General features: G+C 30.7%; 1 protein-coding gene across 5 annotated transcripts in view; it reads left to right on the top strand.

Moving 5' to 3' along the window:
* Positions 1 to 13119, top strand: part of LOC142318798 (putative sodium-dependent multivitamin transporter) — a 122282-nt gene that overhangs the window by 43702 nt on the left and 65461 nt on the right. For 3 of the 5 annotated variants that reach the window (XM_075355286.1, XM_075355287.1, XM_075355285.1), the window contains one exon: positions 7207 to 7351. The exons of 1 other annotated variant lie outside the window; for it this stretch is intronic. In XM_075355286.1, the coding sequence (XP_075211401.1) occupies positions 7232 to 7351 (120 nt within the window). In that variant the 5' untranslated portion in view covers positions 7207 to 7231. Of the gene's footprint in view, positions 1 to 6444; positions 6641 to 7206; positions 7352 to 13119 lie in introns of those variants that run through there. One more of the 5 variants, XM_075355288.1, reaches the window with a different exon arrangement.

The raw sequence follows: 13119 nt of genomic DNA on the forward strand, positions 1-13119 counted from the left end.
ATTTTTCAAATCTTTGGGGGTTGTGCAGATGACCACATGTTTGACATCTTCAATGAAAGTTTATGAGCATTCTATATATGAAACTGGTGAGTGCCACACTTTAAGTTACTGGTTTAGTTTTTATCATAAATATGCGTGCCAGATAGGTTTTTATTTAAACAGCACAGTGCTTTCAATTACAAGGACTCAGGTGTAATATATACCAGATCACTAGGAGTGATCTATTACAGGATGTATAATTTTTTTGGGTAAATCACTTTTCCTGATCTCCTCGTTTCTTTATCCTTAATCATTTTGTATTTAACTTGGTAATATGTAGAACAGGCCAGCCACCTCACTAGAACAAAGTATATAAAAAGTGTCCCAAAATCAATTTTTATTTTAAATTTGCCGCCATTTATTTTCGATAAAACCAGAGTAGAGATTTTTATATGCTGTTATCAATAAACATTGAGGTTAAATTATGGAAAAATACATACTAGAACAACATGTAGAAATTGTAAAAATAACGAGTTTTTGAAAAAAATTAATTTTAGAGAATAAAATTTGAGGCAAATTTTTTTTACCGGCTTTTTCAATAAAACAATTGACCAATTTGGGGATCAGAAAATCCAAAAAAGATTGAAGAACTTCCTATGCATCCTCGACTAGTCGTGATTTGGTGTGGATTTTGAGCTGGGAGATTAATTGTTTACTTCTTTGAAAATGAAAATGGAGATACCGTTACCGTCAATGGAGTTCAATATCTTGAGATAATTCAAACATTTAATGCTCTAAAATTAATAATATGGATGTGAAAGACATGTGGTTTCAACAAGACTGTGCAAAATGCCACACAGCCACTGAAACTATGCAGTTATTGCAAGAAAGATTTAATGGACATGTTATCTCACAGCAAGGTGATGTTAAATTGGCCACCAAGATCATATGACTTGACACCATTGGACTTGTTTGTTTGGGGTTATCTTAATGATAAAGTGTACTTCAATAAACCACAAACAACTGAGGATCTCAAAGAAGAAATTTAACACAACATTGTCGACATTTCCCAGCAATTATGTCAACATGTTTTAGAAAATTTTGTCAAAAAAGTGAACATGTCCAGTCAAGGCCGGGGTGCTCATTGGCCAGATTTTTGTATCGCACATAACCTCCATGTCACTACTTTCTAATAAAGCAAAAATATTATCGATTATCAAATAAAAAATGTGTTTTATTAAAAAATTAAAATGTTAGCTGATTTTTGAGACACCTTTACTTTCTAACAGCAATTAGGGTAAGGACTCTCCTTATAGGCTTGTTTGAGAATTTCTGTACAGAGGTTTCTAAAAGAAACCCTAACTGGTAGTAAGGTGACTTGGCTTCTATTTCCGCAATTGATCAATAAATTAACAAAATTCTCACTTATAGAGGACACAAGTTATAGAATCCTTTGTTTTTTTTATGTTTCCAATTCTCACTGGACAAGGAATGATTTAATGGTTTTGTATCGTCAAATATAAATATTACTTGATTGTTTGGGGCTTTGTTCTTGTACAGAGTTAAATTAAAAATCTAGCTATTAATTATGACAAAATAAACATTAACGTTTTATAATAATCATAAAATAATATTATGTTCAGAAAACAGATTAGGAGTAAAAAGTCATTTCATTACGAAATGATACTATGTATTTTCCTTGGTCATCATTGTCATTATCTCTATTTAATTAGATAGTATTGACCAATTCACACAAAAAAATTTATTTTTTTATCTTGATAGCAATCTTTCAATTACAAAATATATAATCCTGCTATATACATACATCTAATTCTGCTATCCTTTGTCCAGTACCAGAATTATACAATTTAAATATCATCTTTGTGATCAGCTAATTGATCATAATCACGGGTAAAATGAAAAATCATCATGGTATTTTTTTCTTTAATAAATTTCCTAAAAAACTTTCCCTGATTGTTTTTAGACGATTAATTCATTACATAAGCCTAAGGCTTATGCGAGGGAATATGATAAGAAATATTTTAGTGTATGATAAATGCCAAACCTGACTAGGATCGAAGCCAGTGTCTTCCGGAAGAAAGTCGAAGACACTATCACTCCCCCTCCAAGGTCGGCGGAGTTACATTTACATTAAAAATTTACTAAACAAAAAGGTGCGAATTTAAATATGATTAAAATTATAACTTCACTGCTATATATGTTGGTTATTACGGGCCTAATTTTTCTGTCGTCTAAAGTTTCTTCTTACCTTAAATAAATAATTAATTTTGAAAAAGGAGTCGGTCTAGAAAAATACTACTATAATAATTAATTAATTAATTCAAGGTAAAGTTCGTTTCACTTCTTTTAAGGTATTTTCATGTTTATTTCTAAAGTTTTTACATACATATATTTATTATAAGTAGATTAAAATTGAAAAATCGCGGGGAGGACTGAATAATTTATTTCAATACATTTTTATTGAAATGAGTGCGGTTTAAAACGTAATTTTTCCAGATTCCAGATAAATTTATTACTGAAAGAGCAAAGCTTAATAAAATTAAATTTTATTTCGGTATTTAATTACACAAAATTGAGTTAATTATTCTCGCTAGTTAATAGAAAATGTTACTGTAAATAATTTTCATAGGTAGGCAAGCGACGTATAATTTTTCCTTTCTAACTTATCCATTTACTATATAGCTATATAATTAAGTACAAATATGTAAATATTACTAAGATGCATTTTATTTTCATGCAATTCATATACAATTTATGGATTTATATGGGATTACATTTAAATTTGTTTATATAAAATTTCATGTTATGTATAAATTAAATAAATAATGTTTTAATTATATGTAACAATTTGGATGACTGAAATCATTGCAAACTATGCTATTTTTTGACTTGAGTATTTACTTAGTGGCCGTTACCTCGAGATAAAATGAAAGATTATTAATAATTTGCTCAGAATCCGGTAAATAAAAATTCTATGAACGATTAAACCCGCATTCTTTTTGGTAAAAAATTTCTTAATTTACGCGCACAGGGATTTTTAGCAAAATTTCAAACGATATAGAATTTCATATAATTTTTCAAAGAAAACGTTTTATAACTTGTATTTGTTCCTATATTTTACGGAGAACAGTTTAAACTGTACGGATTGAATCTTATTAAAAGATTCAGATGACAAGAATTAAAGCGAATAATATTTAAATCAATTTTGTACGAAATATTCGTCTGAAATTTTGATTGACCGTTTCCTTCAACTTAATAAATAAGTTCGCAGAGGACAGTGGATTGCTTATGTATAGAGACCGGATTACATGCAACACAAAACGCTTGAAACATGCATGAAGAATGCTTAAAATATGCATGAAAATTGACAAAACGTGCAACATTAAATAATAAATTTTAGTTTTTTTATTTCAAAATCAGCATAAAATTAGTAAGTAGTTGAATAACATATCGATAAATTCGATAATTAACAATTATTTAGCATTTTGTTACCTTTTTTAACGTAAACAATCAAGTATTGTTCCAAATGTTCGGTAGTAAGATTGTGTTTTCGATCACTCAATTTATTTTTATAAGTGGAAAAGAATCGTTCCACATCCACCGAGGTAACTGGGCAGTATTTGAATTTGGGTGCTGTGTTAGCACTATTGTTTCTGGCAAAAGTGCACCCGTCCATTAATAAAACTATCAATTTGACACAAAGGTTCAAAGTCTGAGTTATTGTTCAAATTGTTTTCAAATTTTTCTTTAAATTTACACGAGAATACCTCTGGCAATGCAGAGTTCATTTGGAGGATTTTATTCATTAACTGAGTAGATTCAGTCAACGCCAAACCTTGAGTTTCAAGCTTTTTTATACTCACAAGTATGTGGGAAAAATGAATACTAATCACAGCTGTTTTTTTGTAATAGAATCATTAAATGCTTCCTTGGACTGACAAACTGTCATAGCCTCTGTACTATCGAAGTCGTTTACTACACCTTTGATGGCCTCGAAATGTTCATTGTAAGACAATACAATTTCAATCCACGTTCCCCATCGTGTTACCACTGGTTCGGGAGGTAAAGGCATATTTGGCATTTTTTCTTTATAGGCCTTATTGCGAGCAGGTTTCTTAAGAAACACTTTCTTTGTTGATGAAATCAGTTTATTTACATTCCCAAACGTGGATCGTACTTCTTCAGTTAATCGATGTACTCCGTGAGCAAAGCGCGTCACATGAATTAAATTGGAATAAAGTACTTGGAGGGCTTTGGCGACTTGATCGAATAGAGAGCAGCATCTGAGAGAAAATTCATAATAATATTATCCTACCAAAAATATAGACCCGCGGCTGCTAAGTGCGCCCTAAGAGCCGTGCGGCTAATAGGTTTGGCCGGGTCTATAATGTAAGACTTCATTTATTAACTAGGTACCCACCGAAAAATATTGTAAATGTAGCAAAAATATGCATCACTAGATTTTAAGGAAAATGAGAATGGGCTTAATATGCAAATGCATATAATCCGGTCTCTACTTGTGTAATACGCATAATTTTACAAAACGTATTAAACAGTTTTAAAAACATTGCTTTCATCTAATTTATTAGTTAGATATGATGAATTGTATTTCAAATAGAAGGTATTTTAAATAAGTGTCTTTCTTTGTTTTTCTGTTTACGATTAAGATGAACATGTTTGCAAAGATAATCCACCATCAGCACCTTCCACCTTCCTTTCTAATATCTATTTATCTATTGATAAAATATTTACTATATACGATGACAAATTATTAGAAACTTAATATTTTACAGTACACATTTTGTGATGTTATTTACTTGTAGTGCTGAGGCGTAGTTATAACAATTAGAAACAGTGCGTTCTGTTAAGAACTCCCTTCTCTCAAGGGAGTCCGACAAGGATGTTCCCTATCTCCGTTACTTTTTAATCTTTACGTGGAACTAGCAGTTATTGATGTTAAAGAACAATTTAGATTCGGAGTAACAGTACAAGGTGAAAAGATAAAGATGCTACGATTTGCTGATGATATAGTAATTCTAGCCGAGAGTAAAAAGGATTTAGAAGAAACAATGAACGGCATAGATGAAGTCCTACGCAAGAACTATCGCATGGAAATAAACAAGAACAAAACAAAAGTAATGAAATGTAGTAGAAATAACAAAGATGGACCACTGAATGTGAAAATAGGAGGAGAAAAGATTATGGAGGTAGAAAAATTTTGTTATTTGGGAGGTAGAATTACTAAAGATGGACGAAGCAGGAGCGATATAAAATACCGAATAGCACAAGCTAAACGAGCCTTCAGTAAGAAATATAATTTGTTTACATCAAAAATTAATTTAAATGTCAGGAAAAGATTTTTGAAAGTATATGTTTGGAGTGTCGCTTTATATGGAAGTGAAACTTGGACAATCGGAGTATGTGAGAAGGAAAGATTAGAAGCTTTTGAAATGTGGTGCTATAAGAGAATGTTAAAAATCAGATGGGTGGATAAAGTGACAAATGAAGAGGTATTGCGGCAAATAGATGAAGAAAGAAGCATTTGGAAAAATATAGTTAAAAGAAGAGACAGACTTATAGGCCACATACTAAGGCATCCTGGAATAGTCGCTTTAATATTGGAAGGACAGGTAGAAGGGAAAAATTGTGTAGGCAGGCCACGTTTGGAATATGTAAAACAAATTGTTAGGGATGTAGGATGTAGAGGGTATACTGAAATGAAACGACTAACACTAGATAGGGAATCTTGGAGAGCTGCATCAAACCAGTCAAATGACTGAAGACAAAAAAAGCGTTCTGTTAAATATTATAGATTTTTTAGTAATTTGAATTAATAAAAAAAAGCACGAACTGTCACGTTTTTGTTATTTTATTTACTTATACAGGTGAAAAATAATAAGTTAAGTATTGTGGATTTTTTAGTAATTTGATTTTATTAATAGAAAACAGCACAAACACATTGATGAAATATAGAAAAAGAAGGTGGGATAAAACTCTGAAACGCATTCATTTCGCCTGACAGACAAAAAAATAAATAAAAAACGCAAACAAAACAGCTAATACTGTTTACTGCTCAAGATAGAATTGATTTTATTTAAAAACTTTAAAAAATATATTCACGCGCAGAACTATATATATATATAATGTCGATTTACTGAATAAAGTAACAGTTTGTTTTAAAATAATTAATAAGACCTGAAAATGCATAATCTGCTCTTATTGTGTATGTGCGCGCGCGCGCGCGTGAATAAACGCAAATTTCGCAATATTAAGAAATTTTTTATTAACGTATTTCAGTTTTACGTTAAAATAAATGTTTAGGTCGATGTGTAATTGTATGATATCACTTAATAATATTCTGTCTTGTATCTTATCTTGCGTGTTTTTTTACACTTGTTAGCTTCTTGCGTGGGTTGGTTTGTGTTTTAACGGCCAATTAAGCCATAACAGCTATTCAAATTGTCATTCGGGCGCCTTATTGGTCTTCATTGATAATCAGTCATATAATTTATTATCGATTATCGGATTTTTATAAAGTTTTATTATTAAATTGAAGTTAACGTTTTTACTTTCTTATTTATTATTACCAGTAGAATATTGTGAGATGTTTTAACAGAATCTTTTATTTTCATTAAAAAATGTAAGTATTTAATTTGTAAGAAAAATCTATTTAATCAAATCAAAAAGATCTGATTTTTTTTCTTCTAGTTTTACATTAAATTTATTATTGTTTCTTTTTCAATTATTAATCCAGTTGACTGCCATGTCAAATAAAAAATTGTCGTTTTAATTGTACACAAGAATAAAATATCTTATCACTAATTTAAATGGAAGATTTTATTCGTTATCTTAATTTGTATGTTTTATTATCCAAAATTCAAAGTCACTCTGTGTTTTTTTAACGATGTAATTGAATGAATTCATCAGAACAGTAAATGATGTGTACATTGTTTCAATTCACAGATAGATCTTACTCTCCTTTGGTTAAAGAATAATTTTAGGCATTTACTATATTGGGATACATTTTACCAAAACAAAGAATTAATACAACAAAAATTAAACTAAGTAATACTTAGAGCCGCTTCTGCAGGAATATTTCGAAATAATTATTTGTGATTTACAGGGTTAGAATCTATTTAATAATGATCTGTATTGTTTTATTGTGAATAAGGATAATATATGTACGATGTGTTAATTTTATTTCAGCTTTATAATATAGTGGTTAATTACAATGCTGGCCAAACACACCCTCGGTTATGCTGACTATGCGGTTTGTGCATTAACTCTTTTAATTTCTGCTCTTATCGGTGTTTATTATAGATTTACCGGTGGAAAACAAAAAACAACTCAGGTATATTTACTTTTATTTATCTTTTATCAGTAAGAAAAATATATTTATTGTTTTATTTATTTAAATTTGTATATTAATAAGGCTAATTTTAATGACAAAGTTACATTTTTTAGGTTAATCAACATTTAAATGTACTTCTGTAAATGTCAAATAGAAAGAGGTTTTATATATTATTAATTTTCATTTCAGATAGATAAAAACTATTTAATTGAGAATAAAGGGCAGATTGTTCATACTAGTATATGAAGTTAGAAATATTCACATAAATCCGGCACGTTTATAGAACAAAAACACTAATTTACCTAGAAAAAAATATTGTTATGTTTATAAAAATTATTATTTAATTAATAATAATCATTGAATATTCAAACAAATGGAAATTTATTTGAGTTCTATTATTTTATGTGAGTTGTACTAATTTTTATGAGTTCTATTATTGATAGATAATTTTTAAATATTACGTTATTATTTTTGGCAATTTAACCTATGAAATTTAGGTATGAAAGGTTCATATTAGTTTTGTATAAACAGATTGTATATGTCAGACGCATATTTGAACTGAAGTATGTATCTAGTGTTAGGATACGTGCTTAATGTATTCTAAATAATATGTAACTTTACTATTTGTCAAAATAATAAAATACTTTTTTATTTCTTCATGTAATGAAAGAACACATCTCACGCGTTTCCCTCACCGTTCTTCGATTGTTTACTACTTTTTAATTTGATGAATTCATCACAATAATTGAAAGTTTATGCGGGAAGATGTTTTTTTTTTACATTACACGTTTTTGAAATCTGTCCCGAATTTAATATAATAAACATCGGCAATAAATCTTTTCTGTAACTGTTAAATTTATCCAAGACTATAAGAGATAAAATTCGAATAAATCCGATAACGAACAATTAAAATGACTTTAAAGGCTCAATTATATATATATATATATATATATATATATATATATATATATATATATATATTGTTATTGCTATAATTTAACTGAATTATCAAGTAATATGAATGTGTATTAATAAACAGTAGTAATAAGAGAATTTCCTTGGCGTAGTGGTAGTGGCCTTTCATCTGGAAGTCTCTGGTTCGAATCATGATCGTTGATGGCATTTTTCATACGGTACATATTTTTATTTTATATTCCCACGTAAAAACTTCTTTTTAAGCTTCTGTGGTAAATTAATTCATAAGTAAAAAAAAATAAAGATAAAAACGAAGGTCTGTTTAAAAACAAGGTGAAATTTAATTGAGATTAAAATATGAAAACCTGCCACAAAAATTGTTTTAATAAAAAATATACTACAATTTAGATTAGCGAAACGAACTTTATCAAAAGTCCAGTTCTTCTGCCATTGTTGAATGAAATAGCCGCAACTTGAAAAGTGACCAATAACACTAGTCAACAAAATTTTTTTTTTGTTTGTTAGATGAGAGTGAATGGCTGCTTCTTATAGTATTTTTTATGCTGATTTCATATATGTTAATAATTTTTTTCTATCGGACTCAGTTTTATTGTAATTGGCATTTCTTTTAAAACAAAAAACGTATGGTGAACATAATATGACAATACATTACATGCATTATGTGCTTGTCTGAAATCTATTTCTTTTGGATTTTCTGCTGTAATTTGCTGTAGGTAGATCCCCCTTTAGATTTCAACATTTATCAGCTAACATTTTTGGATTCCATTTTCCCTGGTATTTGTTTCCATTGCAGATATCGCAAATTGAAACCGTTCTCCATGTTCATCACTGATAGCGCCGAGGTTGTCAGGGAAAAAATCCAAATGTGAATGTAAGAAACGTATTTTGAGTGATATGTTAAACCTAGGTTCTTTGCAGTTTTGTGAGTTCACTCACAAATTCTCGTAGTTACTGGCCTTACAGTTTCCAAGGAATTTTTTTACCATATTTTAAAATCGATTTTCATGCAGTAGCCTCCAAGTCATTCAAACATTCTTCTAACGCCGGATCTCTCATTCAGGTTTCTTATTTGTAGTCCAACAAATATGCCTTCCTTTATTTTAGCATCGCGTATATTAGGGAATTTGTTTTTTAGAAACTGAAACCCTGCACCTTACGATCCACTGCTTTCAAAAATCTTTGAATAAACCTGGGAAGATAAACTTTTTTTGGTTTTACTAATGCCTGACTAACAACTTTCTTCTCTCTTACAGTCAGTACCTCTTTCTTTGGCCACTGCTCTTTTATGTAGTGGTTTTTCCTATCCCTGCTGTCCCACTCGCACAAAAAGCAACTTAGTGTATCCAAGTTGCAGCCCAAGTAAAAGGGCTATTACTTTCAGATTTCAATATATGTGCCATAATATTTCTCATACCGAATCCTGCTCAGTATAAGTTTCATATTTTCATATGATTCCTTCATGTAAACAATGTATGCTAATGGTATTGATGGATATTTATTTCCAATGTGAAGTAGAACAGCTTTCAAATTAAGCTTTGATGAGTCAATAAAAAGTCGCCATTCGTCAGGATGGTGCATACGTCTCAAAGCTTCCAGTAAAGATGTACTCTTTACTGGAAGATTTGAGACGTCATTACAGTATACTAAGTTTTTATACTGAGAGAGGAAATGTTCAAATTCTGACTGTCTGTCACGGAAAGCACTTATTTTAGTGTTTGTTATAAAAGATGCCATCCTTTCAGTCTTGATGCTAGTATTTCTGCTTCATTCTTTGATAGATTTAGATCAGAAACCAGATCATTTAATTCCGACCGCTTAATTAATTGGGGTTCAGTATACCTATTTTCTAAATTGTTTGGATTTCTTTCTTTATCGTCTGATAAGTCAGCACAAGATTTGACATTTTCATCTTCATCTGAGTTAAATTTTTCTGGTGGTACTGGAATTGGAAGCTCAAGGCTATGTGGTACCCGACGACACGGCAGAGAGAATATCAGGGTATTTAACAGTACGTCTACTTTTAGCTGTTATCCCAGATATCTTTATTACACAAAAATAGTCTGTGGTGTGATCCTTCGGTTCCCTCCAAACCATTGGAATTGCAATTCCAATGTAATGAGATCCATTTAGCCAACCAGACAACAATGTTACAAGATGCGCAGCAAATATGTGACCCCAAGATTTGTCCTGATCACCTAATTCACATCCAAATAAAGTTCAAACTAGCTTTTTGCAGATGGGTTACATTTATTTTTAGACTTCAACGTTACCTCACCGCAGATGTAGCAGAAATTGTTTGGATGATTTATGCAGCTGCGAGGCATTGTTAACGCATTACAGTAATTAATATTGTTTAAAAAGAAACACTTTATAAACACACTAATTTAATAAACATGCACCCACTTTACTGAACAACATATACCCATAAATATGAAATCTATCTACAAAACTGAATATTAACACACGAGACCACGCACTAGAATGAAAATTAAAAATACTTCTCTAGTTTGCACAAGTAAATATAATAAAGACAGAAATAACTAATGAGTGGATGATATGTTTATACTAAGATGAAAATAGGATGAAGAGTCACATTCTTGTTCATTTTAATTAGTGTGTAAATAATAAACATGATGACTAATATCTAACAATTCAATGTGATAACAATTAAGGGACTGTAATAAATAAACAAAAGCTACATAGTTGATAAATAATATAATAATATTCACCCTCATTTAACAAAATCATTGTTGATCACCGTAACTGGATAATCGCTATTCCAAAAATATCCGAACTGGGCGAGATTAATGCAAAAATATCTAACTGTTAGGCGATAAATAGGACATCTTTTTTATTTTTATTTTACGCGTTACAGGCAGGAAGTACATACAGGTGATTTTTTTTTTAATTTTTTGCCATTCATGGTTTTTTAATTTTTATAATTGTGTTTATAATTTAGTACTTAGTAGTGATCATCGAGAAAAATTTACGATTCGAAAACTTATGGATTAACATATTGAACCAAATGAGGAAACTGTAAAGATTTCAATTTATCTATTTAATTGGCGTATACCAATTTTAACTTACAAATTTCTGAAGCGATTGAGTTCTTCGAGAGACTTTATCTTGCGGATCACATAGAAATTTTCTGGGATGCAAACAACTAGTAACGCTCCAATTGTCTCACGCGACTTAGTGCTACAGATCTACGAACTTTATCTGGGGCACATCCTTGTAGTTTAAGCACAGTCACACACAGCACAATATTAGTGGCAGCATACGCCGTTCCATTTTGCCTTGTCCCCCTAAAGCATCTAATTTGACAATAGTGGGCTCGAACCTCAATCCGATGTCGATAGCATTGCCTATATTCGTACAGTCATCAAATTCTACAAAGACCGTTTGTGGGAGCTCGCTGGGCTCAAGCTGGTCTCGGCGTAGCACAAGCCACTCAATTTTTCTGAGTATATCAGTTAATTTTTGTTCTGTTTTGGTTCCATCGTGATTTTTTATTATATCGTAAATACCCCGTTTGAATTTTGAATTGGAAGATTGGTTGCAAAAATAAATAACATATCCGAATAACCGTGATCTGTTGATATATAATAGTGAAATTGATGCATACGAAAATTAGCATTCAACCTATGAACAAATACCCCGATTGCAAGTTTTTAAATCGGATCATTATTTGCAGAGATATTATAAGAGCAAATCATTTCACCTCTCAAATCAGCGCCCCAGGGACACCCCGTTTGTTACCAGTTGATGACGATGATTGGTCTAGCCTCGCATCACCTCACCGCTCTAGCCTCACACCCAGTCCCCAAGGGAATCCCATTATTATTAAACAGAAATTTTAAAAATATATGTTATATTATTTTATTTAACGTAAATTTAATTCTATTACTTTTGTAATATTATTCATTCGATTGATTTGAATCATTCAATTCAAACCCAACTAACAGTGATACAGGCTCACAGTTCACAATTCAATTCATTAAAGTTTGCACACACACACACACACACACACATATATATATATATATATATATATATATATATATATATATATATATATATATATATAGTCTATGACACTCCCGGTAACTTAAGGATTCCAACGTGGGATCATACATCTAAATCGGCTCGGCCGTTGAGCTGCTACGGTGGAACATACATAATACACCCTAAATACATTACACTCCTTTTTGGGCAGTCGTGTAAAAAAATATTTAATACAGTGAGAGTTAGGTTAAAATGCATTCAACAAATTTATTTTGTTTAATTTGGTATTTTTAAAAATATTTAATTTTGGTATGTAGTTTGATTTCGTGATGGAATTTTAGCGTCTCAGTCTGTTACACCGAAGGCTTGAATCCCGGTCAGACCATTGCATTTTTCAAACGCTATAAATTATCCATTTCATTTCCCACGCAGAAGTTACGAGCGTATATGAAAAATTATCCATTAGCCCAAAAAAACCAGTGTTTTTATGATTTTTCGACAGTTTCTTGGTAGACATGCCGCCAGCACTCTTTTATTTTTATATGGCATAAATCCGGGCTAGGTGAATTCTTGATAGGGATTTGGATTGTACGGTACCGATAAAACGTTCAATATTAAAATATTCACAGATCTTTTCTGTTATAGGACTGGTTTTATTTGTTACCAAATTCACAACATATTTTATTAGGTAAAATTATAAATTTAGAATAGATCAAAATTATGCATCGTCTACTCTCGCTATGGCAAACAAAACTAGCCTTTCATTTAGGATACAACTCAGAAAGTAATATTAAGTGCACGCACATCTATGGTCGGTAAAGATATAA

This window comes from Lycorma delicatula, chromosome 2, assembly GCF_047948215.1.
Source record: "Lycorma delicatula isolate Av1 chromosome 2, ASM4794821v1, whole genome shotgun sequence".
Lineage (NCBI taxonomy): Eukaryota > Metazoa > Arthropoda > Insecta > Hemiptera > Fulgoridae > Lycorma > Lycorma delicatula.